Here is a 20,433-nt window from a genome sequence, read left to right on the forward strand (position 1 = left end):
CTGTGTGCATGTACCTATGCCTTGCTGTACATGTGCCAGTAAGAGGAAAATGATAGGTGTCTATTGTCTCTATGTAACTACTAGATAGCAAACTGAGATAGTAAAGTTGGGTAGCAAGTGTGCTAAACTGGTGAGTAAACTCATTGGCCCTTATTTCAGTTTCAACAATAATTATGTTATGTACTGATGTAAGAGTGTGCATATAATCCAAGTGTAGTACTCAGAGAAAAACCTGTATGAGTAATACAGCTATCCAAGAGAATGAAGCTTAGCAGCAACCATCTTTATTCCCTGTTACAATTCTCTGGCTTTCATTTGTGTTTCTGAGAAAATGGTAAGAACAAGTTTTAGGCCTCAGAATAAACTAATAAAATACAAAAGATAATAAATGACAACATAAATGTCATTTTGAATTGAAAGTAGATTATTCAAATTGGCCTGTGTTCATGTATTTTTAGATGACAATATGCCTACAATTTGAAAAGGAGACAATATGTTAATGATGGAATAGTTCTACTATTCTTAAACACTAGTGAGAGAGCTCAGTGGGGGAAATGAGTGTGTTACCCAAGACTATTCCTCATTTATTAGTTTCCTTGGGGATTTTGTCAGTATGAATTCTTTTGTGCTCTTGAAGAGTACTGAGACATGCAAAGACTTTGCCACATTGATTACATTCAAAGAGTTTCTCTCCAGTATGATTTCTTTCATGCTTGTGAAGACTACTGAGATATGCAAAGGCTTTACCACACTGATTACATTCATAGGGTTTTTCTCCAGTATGACACCTTTCATGCCTTTGAAGATGGCAGCAATATGCAAAGGCTTTACCACACTGATTACATTCATAAGGTTTCTCACCAGTATGAGTTCTTTCATGCATGTGAAAACTACTGCTATATGCAAAGGTTTTCCCACATTGATTACATTTATAGGGTTTTTCTCCAGTATGAATTCTTTCATGCATTTGAAGGTGACTGTTACATGAAAAATGTTTACCACATTCAAAACATTTATAGGGCTTCTCTCCACTATGAACTCTTCTGTGTATTTGAAGATTACTGTTACTTGCAAAGTCTTTTCCACACTGATAACATTTATAAGGTTTCTCTCCAGTATGATTTCTTTCATGAATGTGAAGACTATTGCGATATGCAAAGGCTTTACCACACTGACTACATTCATAGGGTTTTTCTCCAGTATGAATTCTTTCATGCCTTTGAAGATTACTGTTAGATGAAAATGCTTTACCACATCGATTACATTCATAGGGTTTCTCTCCAGTATGAATTCTTTCATGCTTGTGAAAATGACTTTTATATGCAAAGGTTTTCCCACATTGATTACATTCATAGGGACTCTTTCCAGTATGAATTGTTTCATGAACTTGAAGATAACTGGGATACGAAAAAGCTTTACCCCATTGGTTATACTCATAATTTTTTTCTGTAGTATTACTTCTACCTACTTGATGATGATTGTAAAATGCAAAGGATTTATCTCCTTGATTACATTCAGAGTATTTCATTTCCAAATGAGTTCTTCGGTGTAGCTGTAAAGAGGATTTACCACATTGATTCCACACATAGAGGTCCTCTTCATTATAGGCCGTCTTCTGTATTTGAAGATACCTGGGATGGGTTAAGCTTTTACTACTTGGCTCACATTTATCACTTCCTTTTCCCATATGAGTTTGGTCACGTCTCTGAAGAGAACAGGAAGAACTCAGAGCTTTACCACACTGATTGCATTCACAACATTCTCCTATAGTGTGAGTCACACTACATGTGCAAAGTGAACCAGGACAGACAAGAGGTTTTCCACTTTCTTTGTCCGCAGAGGGCTTTTCTCCAAGGTCAGTATTTTGATGTATTCCCACTGAGGCTGGAAAACCAAGTACTTGTAAACTTGTATCACATTCACCTCCTCTTCTCACAAAGGGGGTGACTACATATCTTCTTCTAATTGTTCTAGGAAAGAGATTGGTACACTGCTTCTTTCCATATGCAGAGGGACAGTTGATACACCTATTCAAGGAAGAATAACAAATAAAAGATGTTCATATTCAAACACTTTAACCTTTTGTTCCTCAGAGACATGTATTTAGAGATTCAAATTTCTCTATCACAACACTGTTAGAATTTGGTTTATTGCTTGTATTAATTGGGTTCCCAAAATTACACAGGAATTTGCACATCTGCATGTAGGACACTGAGGGTCCCTGCCCCCAGTTGGCTTTGGTTGGTAAATAAAGTTGCCTGTGACCAATGGCTGGGCAGAGAAAGAGGCAGTACTTTAGGATTCCCAGCCGCCCCCCCCCAAAAAAAAAAACAAAACAAAACAAAAACAACACACAAGAGAATGAAAAAGGTGCCATGCTGGGGAAGGAAAAGGTCCAGGCCTGAGAAGCGTAGGACAGAGAGACAGAGAGACTGCCAACATGTAAGCATTGGTAATTTGGGCCCCGGAGGGCTGTAGGCCTGCATCTGGGTTAGCAAAGATGGAATATAGATTTTAGTAAGTAATAACTCAAGAGTATTGGAGGGGAAGCATTAGCAACATGGAAGTTTGGGAGTAGCCCAGCCGTTGAGCTGTTTAAAGCATATTAAAATAAAAGACTCTGTGTGTGTGTGTGTGTGTGTGTCTTTCACTCAAGAATCCAGACCATTGGGGTGGGTAGCAAGGAATGCGCACACCACCACCAGGGAGACTAGAATGGATTAATCAACTAATGCTGCACAGTACCTTGATTCTCACAAACTGCCCTTCTCACTATACTATGGTACATCACTACAAGTATATGAGTAATATTAGCTTCATATGGGCAATTTGCTTATAACAGGTCTTAGACATATCTAAGCATAATGTTTTATACACTGTGTTAAATTTAGCCTTGTGTTATTCAAATGATGATTTCTCTCCCCTATATCTTGTTTCAATCCGGACAATCCAGACACAGCATTGTATAACGCTTATGTCAAGAATCTCCTGTCTCAAGTTTGTGTAAACAGTTCTTAGAATTTATTCTCTGCCTTGTCTATAAATGCTGATCACCCAATGGCTAGGCAGACTAGAGAACAGGGTGGCGTATCCATCAACCAGAAGAAGGAAAAAGGCAGAGAAGGAGACTCAGATCATGGAGGAAGAAGGAGGATTTGGAACCATGAAGTAGTCTAAAGAGCCAGATAATATACAAGTATCATAGAATAGGTCTGGGAGTAGCTAGATTAGCACAGAAAGTAAAAGTAGATCATTTAATTGGTCAGCTATTGATGTGCATTTCTAAATACTGGTTTATCTGTGTGATTACTGGGAACTAACAAAAAGTAAATAAATATATCTGCCAGATTAATTCATTGCTAACATTTATATTAAGAATAATTCATTTACAGACAAATATACATTAATCTCAAATCAATGTGTATGCTTTTTCTGTGTAAAACTGAGTGAAAGGACACTTCAATAGCATGGTTCATGATTAAATTGTGACATCTATTAACACCTTGTTTTCTTTTCTTGTTTCTTAAAGGAATACTTTGCAAATACTGATTAACTGCCTGACAGTGAAGTATATGGTGACATGAGAATTTAATACTCCTCACAAAGCTGTGCTTGTTTACATGTTTTCATTAAAATTTCTTCAGAAGCGCATATGTATCAGCTTGCACATGAAAATTACCTTCCATGTCTTCCAGAATTTTGACAATATTCTTCATTATCGTGGTCTTTCCATTTGTAGCCTAAAATACAGTTCCAGAAAATGTATATTACTGGAAATTATGTAAAATTTAAATTATTATATTCTGTGAGCCTTAGAACAATGGCTGATTTATACACACTCTATCTCTTTCACAATTAAAATCACAGAAAAGAAAAAAAATCTCTAAGAAAGTCTCCCCTTAAGCTAAAAAGTAAAGGAAAATGCACATAATTACCTATACAAGTAAGGTTCCAGTAGGTTTCCAGCATCACATCTTTGTAGAGACTCTTCTGAGAAGGATCCAGCAAAACCCACTCTTCCCGAGAGAAGTTCACATGCACATCCTCATAGGTCACTGCATCCTAAAGTACAACATATGTATGTATGTATATATATATATACGGTATATATGTGAGTATGTAAAGTATAGATACATATGTAATAGAACTGGTGAGACTGAAGGTATTGTGAATGTACACTTCACTGAAAATATATTTACATAATTCTGTGTGCTTGATATATTAATTTCATGTCACAGAATTTCAAATGCAATCACCAACTCATTTCAGAAGGAAACAGAAAAGGAGAATCACACCTCTCATTTTTGTGTAAACTGAGTAAGATATGGCATACTAACATATAAAAAGAAACATGCAAACAGAACAGCATGATTAAGGATATATCAGCAAAACTATATCAAAATTACTTGTCAGGAGCCATCATAGGACAAGCCAATAACTAGCAGGTGATCTTCCTGAAATGACCACCTTAAATTAACCTTGACAATGAAACTCCAATAGGCAAGACCCAAGAGAAAATCATTTTAAGAAAGATTCCTGCTATTAATATGTTTTCCCTGTTATTATGAAGCATATATATTATAATCACTAGGCATTAGTCCACCCCTTTTGAGCACACCTGAAGATCTATAAAAATGTACTGTCTTGTCATGAAGCTATATGGACAAATAGATGATTTCTTAATTCTTAATGATGACCCTATAAGAATTCCTAAAATTATATCAATATTTATTAAGCTCTTTTATAGTGCGACTGCTATTAGATCCTTTTCTGATAGTCAAAACTGCAATGAGAACTCTGCCAGTCTCCCATATATCACCAGTTAATTGCTTCTAGATAGTAACCAGACTTTCTCAGAGCACATTCCAAGAGGTTGTAAAACAACTAACCAAAGGTCTAAAAAGGGAACTAATGATTTATTATAGGTGCTAGGACAGAAGATAAAATATTGACTGGGTTTATCTATACAAAACTTCACTAATAACTTAGTTATGGATTTTAACTTTCAATGAGCCTGTGGAGCTATGACAGGTGATGAATGTTTGGCCAGATAATTACACCTAATGAATGTTCATGTAAACATTCACTGTTGTAAACTTCTTAATTGATTTATGATTTGAAGTTTATGTGTGAATTTGTGATGAACTTTTTACCATGTGATCATGTATTTTGAAAAAGTGCTGAAGACGAAAGAGAAGAGTCTGGGAACTGAGCTGAGGAGAATTGTTTTAGAACTCTTTTTAGACAGAACTGAACTCAAAAATTTAGAAGTATAAGCATAGCTTCAAGAGAAAAGGCATTGTGAGTAAGAACATTATTGTGACATCTAAGCAGGAAGAGAGAGAGATTAGAAGGAGAATGCAGAGTAGAATAACTTAGAAACTATAGGTAACGTTAAAAAAACTAAGAGAACAATGTGTAGGATGCAGAGGGAGAGAGGAAAAAGAAGCTGTAGAGAGAGCAGAAGGAGCAGGCAGGCTTCTCCTTGCCATAGGGCAGAACAGGTCTTTTCTTAATAACAAGGTTTTATTGGTTTCATTAAAACAAACAAAGCTTTCGTTTACACACTTGGCTCTAATTCATTTAGCATTAAAAAGGTAGAAGCTTTTCTTTCCCTATGCAATAAATACTAGAGCTCATTTTTTATCCAGAATGAGTGAGTTCTTTCTGCACTGGTGCTTGGTTATTTGCTCCAAATGCATATGTAACTATGGATGTGTGTTTGCGAGTATGTAACTGTGAGAATATATGCAAGCTGGGACCAACTGGTTTGAATGGAAATCTACAAAAGCACATGCATGAATCTGTATGTGAATTTATGTATTTATGCATATTTGTTTATATAAAAGTTTTTCTTTCTGCAAGCATTATTCTCTTCTCCTGGTTCAATAGAAGTTTATTGCTCCAAACTTCCTCCTAGCCTGACAAGCAAGAGGCATCTGGACAAAAGGGAAAAGACTCTAGCAATTAATCCTTTACTTAATCTCCTACTGTTTTAGGATGATGTGCTAGGTACCAGAGACTGCAGTTTCTTGCCTCAGAGGAACACAGAAGACAGATCAGCTACAGTAGCAAAGTAACTTAGACTTAGATAAGTAAACTTTTTATTATCATACAGCAACCCTAAATATCTAGTAAAACAAAACCTTACCCTCTGCCAACACTCTTCCCCCTCCACTGCCTCAAGAAGAACCAACAAGAAAGAAGATCCCACCGGGGCTGGCCCTGGCAACTACTAATTTCAAAAACCAATGAAAACATTTAGAATGGTGATGTTCACCTTTTTCTAGCCCTCAGGAAGCAAAGACAAGTGAATCTCTATGATTTCCAGGCCACCCAGGTCTACAAAATGATTTTCAGAACAGCCAAAGGGACATAATGAAACCTTGTCCCAAAGAAACATACACAACACACACACACACACAAAAAAAAAAAAAAAAAAAAAAAGAAAGAAAAAGATAGAAAGCACACAGGGGCTCACTCAAAAATTCCTGCAAAGAGTTAAACATTCACTCCAGAAATATACTTGTCTATCAGAAAACTGGAGTGACCCTATATAAACTATAAGGGTAAATAATATTCCTATGAAAAAAATGCACTTTTAATAAATTACTGACTGACAGATCGAAGAGTTCTCAGAAAGGTTAGTAAAATAAATAATGATCCTGGGGGGCCGGGGGGGGGGGGGAGAGACCAACAGTACCACAAAAAAAAAACCAAATAAATAAAAATAAAGGCTATATACAGATGACTCTTCAACAAAGGTCTCGGTTTGCCTTTGCAGAGGATCTGGAACAAGTGAACCTCAGCCCTCACTTTGAGGCTCTCAATCATTCCTGACTCTAGACCAAGACAATCTAATGCTTTCTTCTGAGTTCAGTGAACACCAGTGAACTATGTTTACATCCATAAACATAGGCAAAAGACTCACGCACATACTTTAGAAATTAAAAATATACAGAAGGGTAGGGAGAATGTTATACACCTGCAAGCCAATCATTCTGGAGATCAGTATTAATATCATGCACACATACCATCCTGGTGTAAAGTATTATATGTTCTGCCAAAAATCATAAGTCAAGATGTGGGTAAAGCTCAGCACAATAACAATTGCTAAACATGTAGAAAACCTAATTCCATAAAAATATCAGGCTAGAAAATGGCTTCTCAAGGAAAAGCAACTGCTTATATTTACCATACATTATTTAGCAATAAAGTCTAGATTGTGCGGCTTTATAAAAACAGCCTGCTCAGTTTCAACCACACAAAGAAGACAAGTGTAAAGACATCATCATACCTGGGAAAGTTTTCATTCAAACCATCACATTTTCACACAAGTCGTGATACATTCTGTCTTAGGGTTTTATCACTGTGAAGAGACACCATAACAAAGGTAACTCTAATAAAAAGAAAGCATTTAATTGGAGCTAGTTTCCACTTTCAGAAGTTCAATCCATTATTATCATGGCAGGAAGCATGGCATTCTACAGGCAGACATGATGCTAAAAGAGCCAAGAATTCTACATTTTAATACAAAAACAACCAATCTACATGCCTCTGCCTCCTAAATGCTGGGATTAAAGGCATGTACCACCATACTGGGACCTAAGCTTTTCTTTACTTGAAACTTGCTCTGTACAAGACTGGCCGTCAACTCAGAGATCTGCTTGCCTCTGTATCCTGAAATTAAAGGTGTGTATCACCACACCTAGACCTAAGCTTTTTTTTAAATTCCTTTTCACAAGATCTTTATAAGTTCTGGATTGTAGTTCATTCTTGATATAGTCAAGTTGACACCTGAGAATAGCTATCACAATCCATCCCTTATCAATTTGACACACAATTATATCTCCTTATATCCAAATGAAGACTGTAATGATCTGAACACCAACATCCAAAATAGCTGTGGCCATTTTGTTACACACCTGCCAGCTATTTCATATTGCTGCTGTAACATGCCTGTCAGTCACTAACACTGAGAAGTGACTTAGTTCAAGGACATGCTGACCACATACCCTATTTTGTTCTCAATGTTCTATATGAGGTTTGCTAATCTGAAAAAAATCCACAAAGTTTTACTTAGGACCTTTAAATCAAAGGTCAATATGAACTATTATGTCTAAAATGGCTTGAGTCAGAGCTGAACACTAGGCAATCCTTCTTGCACCTACATATGAGCTCACTATGGTTTTCATGGCTGACACTGAGGAATGCTACTAATAAGCCAAAAAGTTATAATTATAATATACATCCTCTGTTATCTCAATGTTCTGAAATTCCCCTGTTCACCACCCATCCACCACCCCTGTACCTTACTCAGGACCAATCAGCTAAAAAGTTAGCTGGTAATATTTTGCCTAGTAAGCCAACTGCTCCCCTCTTTGCCCTTTAAACTTTCGAACCTGTTTTTTCCAATTAAAAAAAAAATCTACTCTGAGAACAGACTAGTAGTGCAATTAGGTTCCAGAGTCCTTTTTATGGTCCTGGATGTCCAGTATTAAGTATGTGCATTCAATAAACTATTCTTGCTTAACTGAGATCAGTGTTTGTTTGGATTGAGTGGCAATTCCTGAAACCCAACAAATACAATATCCATGTTCTAATATCACTTAACATAAATAACTATCCCTTGTTCAACTGCAAAGATATAAACAATAAGCTTAGCTGGGTAGGAATCTTGACTCAAGATCACTACTGCCTTAATTCCATTTAATATTCTTGAACACAGGATTTAGCTCCATCTCACTTCCTGATTCCCATTTACTCTTGCAACCATACATTTCTTATTCTTCCTTTCTAAGCTTGCTGCTCTTGTTGAAATGTTCCTCATAAGAGTGAGCCACAGAGACTGGTTCCTTCTGGTCTGGGCCAGTACCCTGAGCAGACCTAGGAGCAAACAGCACAGCTAGTCCCAAAACACCCAGAGGAAGCTCCACTAGCAGGCACTCTAACACTCTCAGGATCATAGGATCAGAGGGGAGGCGGATACAACATTTGCCCCAACACCAGAAGTAATTGTGACCAGCAGGACCCAGGCACCCAGGAACTCTACCGGACCAGTGGCATTGGTTCCTTCCCATCAGGGCTGGTGCCCTGAGCAGACCTTGGGCCCGAACTCTGCAGCCAGTCCCACAAAACCCAGAGAAAGATCCACTCCCAGGCACTCTAACACATGGAGGACCACAGGATCTCAGGATCCCAGGATCCCAGGATCCCAGGAGCTTGGTCATACCAGGATCTCAGGGTCCCAGAGACAGCTTGACTCCCAGGAACTCTGACACACCCAGCATTTCAGGATCAGAGGATCCCAGAATCACAGGATCACAGAGACAGCTGAACTCTGAAGAGTACTGACACAACCAGGATCACAGAAAGGACAAGCTCCAGTCATATATATTGACAGCATGTAGCACTAGAGATAATCAGATGGCAAGAGGCAAGCATAAGAACATAAGCAACAGAAACCAAGATTACTTGGCATCATCAGAACATAATACTCCCACCATAGCAAGTCCTGGAAACACCATCACACCGGAAAACCAAGATTCTGATCTAAAATCACTTCTCATGATGATGATAAAGGATGTTAAGGACATGAATAACTCCCTTAAAGAAATACAAGAGAACACAGATAAACAGCAAGAAGCCCTTAAAGAGGAAACACAAAAATCCCTTAAAGACTTACAGGAAAACACAATCAAACAGGCAAAGGAAATGAACAAAAGCATCCAAGATCTAAAAATGGAAAATAGAAACAATAAAGAAATCACAAAGGGAGACAACTCTGGAATTAGAAAACCTAGGAAAGACATCAGGAGTCATAGATGTAAGCATCACCAACACAATAGAAGACATAGAAGAGAGAATCTCAGGTGCAGAAGACACCATAGAAAACATTGACATAACAGTCAAAAAAAATGAAAAAAGCAAAAAGATCCTAACTCAAGACATCCAGGAAATCCAGGACACAATGAAAAGACCAAACCTAAGGATAATAGATATAAAAGAGAGTGAAGGTTGGGATAGCATTGGAAATGTAAATGAAGAAAATACCTAATAAATTTAAAAAAAAAAAAAAAGAAAGAAAAGAGAAAGAGTGAAGGTTCCCAAATTAAAGGGCCAGCAAATATCTTCAACAAAATTATAGAAGAAAACTTCCCTAACCTAAATAAAGAGACACCCATGAACACACAATAAGCCTACAGAACACCAAATAGACTGGACCAGAAAAGAAATTCCTCCCATCACATAATAATCAAAACGACAAATGCACTAAACAAAGAATATTAAAAGCAGTAAGGGAAGAAAGTCAAGTAACATATAAAGTCAAACCTATCAGAATTACACCAGAGACTATGAAAGCCAGAAGATCCTGGACAGATCTCATACAGACCCTAAGAGAACATAAGTGTCAGCCCAGACTACTATACCTAGCAAAATTCTCAATTACCATTGATGGAGAAACCAAGATATTCCATAACAAAGCCAAATTTACACAATATCTTTCCATAAATCTAGCCTTACAAAGGATAATAAATGGAAAACACCAAGACAAGGAGAGAAACTACAACCTAGGGGAAAAAAAAGCAAGAAAATAATCTTTCAACAAACCCAAAGAAGATAGGCACACAAACATAACTCCACATTTAACAACAAAAATAACAGAAAGTCACAATCAGGGCTGGAGAGATGGCTCAGCAGTTAAGAGCACTGACTGCTCTTCCAGAAGTTCTGAGTTCAATTCCCAGCAACCACATAGTGGCTCACAACCATCTGTAATGGGATCAGATGCCCTTTTCTGGTGTGTCTGAAGACAGCTACATTGTATTCACAAACATAAAATAAATAAACCTTTAAAAAAAAAAAAAGAAAGTCACAATCACTTTTCCTTAATATCTCTTAACATCAATGAACTCAATTCCCCAATAAAAAGACATAGACTGACAGACCAGATATTTAAACAGGACCCAGCATTTTCCTGCATATGGGAAACTCACCTCAGTGACAAAGGCAGACACTACCTCAGAGTAAAAGGTTGGAAAACAATTTTCCAAGCAAATGGACTCAAGAAACAAGCCTGAGTCTCCATTCAAATATGGAATACAATCAACTTTCAACCTAAAGTTATCAAAAAGGATAAGGAAGGACACGTTATACACATCAAAGGAAAATCTACCAAGATGAATTCTCAATTCTGAACATGCTCCAAATGCAAGGGCACCCACATTCATAAAGGAAACATTACTAAAACTCAAAGCACACATTGCACCCCACACAGTAATAGTGGGAGACTTCAACACCCCACTCTCAGCAATGGACAGATCATGGAAACAGAAACTAAACAGAGACACAGTGAAACTAAAAGAATTTATGAACCAAATGGATCTAACAGATATTTATAGAGCATTTCATCCTCAAGCAAAAGAATATACCTTATTCTCAGCACCTCGTGGTACCTTCTCCAAAATTGGCCTCAGATATAAGAAGATTGAAATAATCCCATGCACCCTATCAGATCACCACAGACTAAGACTGGTCTTAAATACCAACAAAAACAACGGAAAGCACACATACACATGGAAGCTGAACAATGCTCTACTCAATGATAACTTGGTCAAGGAAGAAATAAAGAAAGAAATGAAAGACTTTTTAGAATTTAATGAAAATGAAGAACATCATACCAAAATTTATGGGACACAATGAGAGCAGTGGTAAGAGGAAAACTCATAGCTCTAAGAGCCTTCAAAAAGAAACTGAAGAGAGCTTACACTGGCAGCTTGACAGGACACCTGAAATCTCTAGAACAAAAAGAAGCAAATACACCTAAGAGGAGTAGATGGCAGAAAATAATCAAACTCAGGGCTGTAATTAAACAAATAGAAACAAAAAGAACTATACAAAGAATCAACAAAACTAAGAGCTGATTCTTTGAGGAAAATCAACAAGATAGATAAACCCTTAGCCAGACTAACCAGAGGGCACAGAGATAGTATCCAAATTAATAAAATCAAAAATGAAAAGAGAGACATAACAACAAAATATATCTTAAAATAATTATTCTGCTTGTTAAATATTAACAGTTGAAAATATTAAAATCATATTCTACCAAAAAAAAAAAGTGAACCACAGGATAAAGTCTAAACTAGGCTGTTTTTGAAGCTTCCTTTGTCAATGCATTTAATATAAATCTCTTTACCTTAGCCTCAGGCAGACTCTTGAGACAAGGGCAAAAAAGAAGTCATATTCTTCACCAAAATATCACAAGAGCAAATTCTAGATAACATAGGAAAGTTCTTTCCCTTTGAAAGCTCTTGAGACAGGCAGGCCACCAGAATTCAATTCACCCTCAGCACTGATGTCGTCCATATTTCTGCTAGGATGGCCCATTAAGCTCCACTTAAAGTACTCCGCAGGTTTACAAACCCAAAGATCCAAAATTTGAATTCATCCAAACAAAAGTATGGTTAGGCCTATCACAGCAATACCCTAGTCCCTGGTACCAACTTCTCTCTTAATCAGGGTCTTGTTGCTGTGAAGAGACACCATAACCAAAGCAATTTGTATAAAATGAAACATTTAACTGGGGCTGACTTACAGTTTCAGAGATCCAGTCCATTATCATCATGGCAGAAAGCATGGCAGCCTGCAGGCAGACAGGGCGCTAGAGGAGCTGAGAGTTCTAAACCTTGATCCAATTGCAACCAGGAGACTTTCTTCCACAGGCAGCTAAGAAAAGGCTCTCTACACTGGGTGAAGCTTGAGCTGTAGCAGACCGTAAAGCCTACCCTCTTAGTCACACTCTTCCTCTAACAAGGCCACACCTCTTCCGATGAGGCTCTAACCTCCTAATAGTGCCACTTCCCACGGGCCAAGCATATTCAAACCATCACAGGCTCCTAGTCTAGCAATAATTCAAAATGTAATTATTCTCATTTCAAAGATCTCCATATTATATCACAGTCCCAACACTGTTTAAATGTCTAAAGTTTCGTCGAATACTAAGGGCAATCTCTTGACTTTGACATCATATAAACTCAAAATATACAAATTCTATAAATCAAAATAAACAAAAAGTATAACTTCTCAACATGCATGGGCTCAGAATACACTTTTCCTTTACAAAGAAGGAAAGATTGGACCAAGGCAACCCTGTGGGGCATAAATCAAATCATATAGGCAATGAGAATAAGAGCATTTTTGTGACATCTGAACAGAAAGAGAGAGCAAGATTAGAAGGAGAATACAGAGTGGAACAACTTAGAAACCATAGATAACATAAAAAAAAAAAAAAACAACTATGAGAGCAATGTACAGAATGCAGAGGGAAGAGAAAAAAAAAAGAGCTGCAGAGAGCAGAAGGAGCAGGCAGACTTCTCCTTACTATGGGACAGAACAGGTCTTTTCTAACTAACAAGGAAGGTTTGGTCTTAGTAAATAAAGAGAACAAAGCTTTACTCCTCTACACTAACTCCTCTAGAGGGGTTACAGGCTTCCTTAAAATAACCTTCCCTAACTTGTCTAAGAAGAAATTAAACAATTGGAGGCCTGCAAACTCAGGTTTAAGTGTGTATCTTTTCTCTGATTGCTCGCTATTATCCCTTGTTTCCCTCCCCACCCAGTTCTCTCAGAGAACCGGGAAAACCTGCCTGCACAGTACTTCCTGGGAAAGAATAGAGATCAACAGAACATGAGAGAAAATTTAGAAAGAAAAGAAAAAAAAACACACAACTAAAATAGAGTAAATGTTGATGAAAGAGGCCAGGAAACCCAGTGAGCCTGGCCTTACTAACACACGTTACTGGACGGTCAAGGCATCTACAAGTCTGTGTCGATGGCAAACACTTTGCATCTGCACAGAATTAACTGCGGACGGATCATACATCAGAACCTCAGGTGCCAAGTGCAGAACTTGTAGAAGACACCGGAGAAACTAGGGTTCTCCATGTCAGCACATCTGCCTTCCCTGGACACAGGAAAAGCAGCTGAGGCGCTCACTGCATGGTGACGTCAGCAACAAGGATGTTTTCACTCCAGGACCCGCGCCCCACACTCTGCGCAGGCGCAGCCCGGGATCGAAGTCAGACGTCCGGCTTCCGCTCCGGAGGTGCAGGGACCTCAGGTGAACAAACGCAATCACGCCGGGCGGCGAGTCTGACCGCCGGTTCCCGCACCCCGGGAGGAACCCCACACAGTCTCCCAAGGCTCCTCCCCGCGTGGGGACGGCGGCCCCGCTCACCATGGCGTGGAGACCGAGCTCGCCCCGCTCTCCTCACAGCTCCCGGCAGCGGGTGGCAGACCAGGACACGGAACCACAAGAGCCTCCCTCAGACCCGAGCCCGAACCTTTAGTATTAGGGAACGGAAGTGCTCTCCCCATTCTGGCTAGCGGATCCATGCGGCCGTGATTGGCTAGTAAGGAATGAGTGACAGCTCCCCTAGTCACCGAGGGCTGTGAAGTATCACAGCACAGTGGTTCCCAGTCCTGGTGTCCGCTCAGGCACAGAACTGTCTCAGACGCGGAGAGACAGGCATTGCCATAGAACTTGCGCCTGTTAGCGTACAGGCAGGTCCACAAGCCTACTCTCGGGGACCTAGCAGAGACTTCTGTCATCAGATGCCATCACCTGCCGATGCCATCAGGCGCGCCCGGTCTGTTTCAGGATGAATGTATCCACCCACCAGCCACCGGAGCTCTCTCCCTACTCGGCAGGCCGTCTCTCTGTTCCCGGTGTGCGCTCCTTTCTCTCTCTGCCTGTCATATGCCCACTTCTCTGCCTCTGTCCCTTCGCCAGGACCTCAGTCCCCCAACCCCCACCCCCCAATAAAGCTTTTTTACACCAGATGCATGGCGTAATTTCTCAGGACACACTTCAGCTCGATCTGCCAAAGCTACTTCACCTCACTCCATTATGTTTCCTAACAGCAGGACTGCACAGTCGTCCCTGCTCTGCTGCACTCAGGAGGCTCCTTAATCTAGGCACAAGGTCTCTAGCATACACAGATCACTAAACAACCTCAAGTGGAGTGATCCACCTGCCTCACAGCCAAAAGAGCATCCAGACTATCCAGGTCAAATTTAAACCTCCTGGTTGATATTCACCAGGCATCATCCATTTTTAAAAAGACTCATCTAAATTGCTCACACTTCTTTCAGCTAAACACTGGTAGCCAAAACACTAACACATTCCCAGCCTTTAGTGGTTGCACTGGCTCATTATGCCAGCACTTGGGAAGTGGAGTCAGGACATCAAAAGTTTAAGCCTAGTAATTCCAGGACAGCCAGGGAGGATACACAAAGAAATCCTGTCTCCAAAAAAAAAAAGTTTAAACCAGCTTGGTCTATGAACCCAAACACCAACTATTCTGGCCCCCAAAGGGGAGGTGACCAGGGTGTGATCAAGTGACCATAGGTGTGTGGGTTCATTTCTGGGTCTTCAATTCTGTTCCATTGATCTACCTGCCGGTCTCTATACCAATACCATGCAGTTTTTATCACTATTGCTCTGTAATACAGCTTGAGGTCAGGGATAGTGAATTCCCCCAGAATTTCTTTTATCATTGAGAATAGTTTTCATTATCCTGTTTCGTTTTGTTTTACTTTTTTTGTTATTCCAGATGAATTTGCAAATTGCTCTTTCTAACTGTGTGAAGAATTGAGTTGGAATTTTGATGGGGATTACATTGACTCGGTAGATTGTATGGGGCAAGGTGGCCATTTTTACTATATTAATCCTGCCAATCCATGAGCATGGGAGATCATTCCATCTTCTGAGATCTTCCATTTCTTTCTTCAGGGACTCGAAGTTCTTGTCATACAGATCTTTCATTTGCTTGGTTAGAGTCACACTAAGGTATGTAATAGTACCGTGACTATTGTGAAGGGTGTCATTTCCCTAATTTCTTTCTCAGCCTGTTTATCATTTGAGTACAGGAAGGCTACTGATTTGTTTGAGTTCCTTTTATATCCAGCCACCTTGCTGGAGTTGTTTATCAGCTGTAGGAGTTCTCTGGTAGAATTTTTGGGGTCACTTAAGTGTAATATCATTATCATCTGCAAATAGTGATATTTTGACTTCTTCCTTTCCAACTTGTATCCCTTTCATCTCCTTTTGTTGTCTAATTCTCTGGCTAGGACTCCGAGTACTTTATTGAATAGGTAAGGAGAGAGCGGGCAGCCTTGTCTAGTCCCTGATTTTAGTGGGATTGCTTCAAGTTTCTCTCCATTTAGTTTGATGTTGGCTATTGGTTTGCTGTGTATTGCTTTTATTATGTTTAGGTATGGGCCTTGAATTCCTGATCTTTCCAAGACTTTTATCATGAAGGGGTGTTGGATTTTGTCAAATGCTTTCTCAGTTTGTTTATGTAGTAGATTACATTGATGGATTTCCGTATTATTGAACCATCCCTGCATCCCTGGGATGAAACCTACTTGACCGTGGTGAATGATCGTTGTCTTAGTCAGGTTTTCTATTCCTGGACAAAATATCATGACCAAGAAGCAAGTTGGGGAGGAGAGGGTTTATTCGGCTTACACTTCCACATTGCTGTTCATCACTTAAGGAAGTCAGGACTGGAACTCAAGCAGGTCAGGAAGCAGGAGCTGATGCAGAAGCCATGGAGGGATGTTCCTTACTGGCTTGCTTCCCCTGGCTTGCTCAGCCTGCTCTTTTATAGAACCAAGACTACCAGCCCAGAGGTGGCACCACCTACAAGGGGACCTCCCCGCTTGATCACTAATTGAGAAAATGCCTTACATCTGGATCTCGTGGAGGCATTTTCCCCAACTGAAACTCCTTTCTCTGTGATAACTCCAGCTGTGTCAGGTTGACACAAAACTAGCCAGTACAAGCATGTTCTTGGATTTGGTTGGCAAGAATTGTGTTGAGTATTTTTGCATCAGTGTTCATAAGGGAGATTGGTCTGAAGTTCTCTTTCTTTGTTGGGTCTTTGTGTGGTTTAGGTGGAAACATAATTGTAGCTTAATAGAATGAATTGGGTAATGTTCCTTCTGTTTCTATTTTGTGGAATCGATTGAAGAATATTGGCCTCTTGCTTCTTTTGCTTTTGCTCTAGCCCTCTTGCTCCCTCTCTCCCCTTCCGTTCTCCCCTCTCTCCACGTGGCCTGGCTGCCCTCTGCCTCTTCTCCTTCTCTCTCTCTCTCTCTCTCTCTCTCTCGCTCTCGCTCTCGCTCTCGCTCTCGCTCTCTCTCTCTCCTTTTCTACAATAAAGCTCTAAAACCATAAAAAAAATATTCGCATTATGTCTTCTTTGAATGACTGGTAGAATTCTGCACTCTACTCATCTGGTCCTGGGCTTTTTTTGGTTGGGAGACTATTAATGACCTCTTTTATTTCTTTAGCGGTTATGGGACTGTTTAGATCGTTAATCTGATCCTGGTTTAACTTTGGTACCTGGTATCTGTCTAGAAAATTGTCCATTTCCAGTGTTGTCGAGTATAGGCTTTTGTAGTAGGATCTGATGATTTTTCTGATTTTCTTGGTTTCTGTTGTTATATTTCTCTTTTCAATTCTGATTTTGTTAATTTGGATACTGTTTCTGTGCCCTCTGGTTAGTCTGGCTAAGGGCTTACCTATCTTGTTGATTTTCTCAAAAAATCAGCTCCTGGTTTGGCTGATTCTTTATATAGTTCTTTTTGTTTTCACTTGATTGATTTCAGCCCTGGGTTTGATTATTTCCTGTCTTCTAGTCCTCTTGGGTAAATTTGCTTCTTTTTGTTCTACAGTTTTTAGGTGTGCTGTCAAGCTGCTAGTGTATGTTCTTTCCAGTTTCTTTTTGGAGGCCCTCAGAGCTATGAGTTTTCCTCTTAGCACTGCTTTCATCATGTTTGGATAAGTTGTGCCTTTATGTTCTTTTTCATTATTTTTTTCAAGATAGAATTTCTCTGTATAACTCTGGATATCCTGGAACTCACTCTGTAGACCAGGCTGGCCTCAAATTCAGAAATCTGCCTGCCTTTGCCTCCAAAGTGTTGGAATTAAAGGCATGTGCCACCACTGTTTGACCTTCATTTTTATTGAATTCTAAAAAGTCTTTAATTTCTTTCTTCCTTGACCAAGTTATCATTGAGTAGAGTGTTGTTAGCTTCCATGTGTATGTGGTCTTCCTGTTATTTTTGTTGGTATTGAAGTCCATGGTGATCTGATAGGATGCATGGGGATTATTTCATTCTTCCTGTATCTGTCGAGGTCTGTTTTGTTTTGTTTTGTTTTGTTTTGGAGAAGGTACCATGAGGTGCTGAGAAGGTAAATTCTTTTGGTTTTGGATGAAATGTCCTATGGATATCTCCTAAACCCATTTCTTCAACATAGATCTATGGGAAAACCCTGCTAATTAAGGTCCTGCTAATTATATAGTGGCATTTATTCAACAGACCCTGCAGCAAATGCCATTTTTCTGATCTTTTCTTAATCAAAAAATAGAATAATTCCACAGACTGTCAGAATCTTCTATATGCTCTTTTTCCAGCTGTTCCAAGATTAACGCCTGGGCAGCTACTATATTTTATTGTATAAAGGGCCACTAATCTATCCAGACAGGGTTCTCAGAAATCCAAGTTATAGGATCAAAATGATACTTCCAGGAGCTCCTAAGAAAAATACAGCAAATCTTGTCTATTAGATTTTGGAATGGGATTTTAAATACTCAGTTGTTTTCTGCAACTCTTTCTCCAGATTCTTTCCAGGAATCCATCCTTGTGAGAGCATCATCTGTTCAGCAGAGATATTAGACACAAAGAAATATATGCATAGGTTTTAAGAACATCTCTTCCCCCAAAATTAGCTGCCAACACCTGTGGCACAAAAGTGTGGAGGAACCTGATTGACCCTCATAAGTTTTCCAATTCATAAGTTTTGAACGTTATAAATTTAATTTTTAAAAAATCTATTTTAATGATGGTTTTAAAATGCTTTAACCTCCCTTGTAGCCCATCACCCATCAGAGGTTATGGGAAAGAAAGAATATGGGTAATTGGACCTGTTTAGAAAGGTTCTTTGGAGCAACTCTCATCTGTGTTGTCTGGAAATCAGAAGTTTAGTTCACAGCTTAGCATTGACAGCTTGATCCACTTCCAAACACTCCAGGGATACACCAGCAGTCCAGTTTGGCAGAGTTGGAATAGCAAACAGGAATCAGCTGCGATGGCACTACCCAACAGTGCTAGTCAGGCCACGGCTAGGCCCTCAGCACAAGTCAGCAGGAGGGACCTGGAGGAATGCCAGAAGTTCTCAGCTGTGCCTCTCAGTGAAGTAAAGATCAATTAACAGTCAAGATCCACAAGCATTGCACAACTAGCTGTACCAGCAAGCCTAGCTCAGTCCACCCTCCCACCCTGTCACTGTCTGTTGACTCCTTTTATACTCTCCAAGCATCACATGTCCTCCACAGGGCTTGTCTCAGCAAGTGTCTTGCCTCAGCCCATGTGATGTCTCAGCTGACATCACTCTGCCAATTAGACCGAGTCAGCAGAAGTGGCAAGAAACTGCAGCCCACCACCATTAGGTTTTGATGTGTTTCTCTTGATAGAGTCCTGACAAATGTAATGTGTATATGTTGTTAACAAAGAAGCTTTTGTCATGTGTCCTTTCATGTGCTTTCTTTAACAAAACATCCTCTCTTCTGTATCTGCTTTAGTGAAACATTCATTCACAAGTCTGACTTAACCTCTCACACCTGTGTCTCACACCTGTGTCCATTTTAATGAAACATTCCTTCACATGTTTGCCCCAACAAAACACCATCCAACACAAGTGACTTTCCAAAACCCTTAAGTTTCCCCTTTAGAACTTTGCTAAGACCCATGGGAAACTCCTGGTCCAAAGAGCTCTGCTTGGGTCCCCTGAAGAGGCCTGTGACAGGGTCAGGATTGATAGGAAAGAACTGAAACATTGGCACTAGTGTCCAGAAATCCCTCAAATGTCTTACCAACTGTACAGAGGCATAAGGGGTCTCTTAGTAATTCCATCCAGTACACATTCTGTGCCTCATTCCTGAGCAGACACTAATTAAACACTGATATTGGAATCAATAACAGTTGAGCAGTATATTGTCCTTTTCCTAATATTTGGATGCCAGCAGGACCAGAAACTATAACTTTAATCTCTTCAATATAATTTCCATCTATAACTCCTGGGAAAATCTACAAGCCTTCATAGTGACACCACTTTGCTGATTATGAATCCAACCATTTATTGTGGAGAAGGCCCAAATCTACTAGTAAGTATGGCTTGGTGACATTTCCGGTGTTATTATCAATCTGGAGTCATCTGTCTTTACTTTTACCTTACTGAAGTCATCTGTCTCTTCGTGAGGCCACTAAAGAGGATGAGAGAACTTTTTTAGTGGTCTCAATAAGAGATGAAGTGAAGAGCTAGAAAGATGGCTTAGTGGTTAAGAGTTCTCACTGCTCATCTGA

The 20,433-nt window shown here is 39.5% G+C and overlaps 1 protein-coding gene across 4 annotated transcripts; it reads right to left on the reverse strand.

Annotated features, from left to right (window-relative positions):
- Window positions 1–262: 262 nt before the first annotated feature.
- On the reverse strand, window positions 263–14,834 carry Zfp119a (zinc finger protein 119a). 4 transcript variants are annotated; one of them, XM_011246230.3, is made up of 4 exons: window positions 13,791–14,834; window positions 3,936–4,062; window positions 3,680–3,740; window positions 263–2,027 (listed from the first exon to the last, which is right to left on the reverse strand). In XM_011246230.3, exons 2-4 carry the CDS (start codon window positions 3,967–3,969, stop codon window positions 581–583), a joined length of 1,542 nt encoding a protein of 513 aa, XP_011244532.1. In that variant the 5' UTR covers window positions 3,970–4,062; window positions 13,791–14,834; the 3' UTR covers window positions 263–580. The 4 variants fall into 4 exon arrangements, with proteins under 4 accessions (XP_011244532.1, XP_011244531.1, XP_030105268.1 ...); XM_011246229.3 differs by having other exon boundaries at window positions 12,596–14,834; NM_144546.6 differs by having other exon boundaries at window positions 269–2,027; window positions 14,237–14,330.
- Window positions 14,835–20,433: the final 5,599 nt, after the last annotated feature.

Source organism: Mus musculus, chromosome 17 (assembly GCF_000001635.26).
Source record: "Mus musculus strain C57BL/6J chromosome 17, GRCm38.p6 C57BL/6J".
In the NCBI taxonomy this organism is placed as follows: domain Eukaryota; kingdom Metazoa; phylum Chordata; class Mammalia; order Rodentia; family Muridae; genus Mus; species Mus musculus.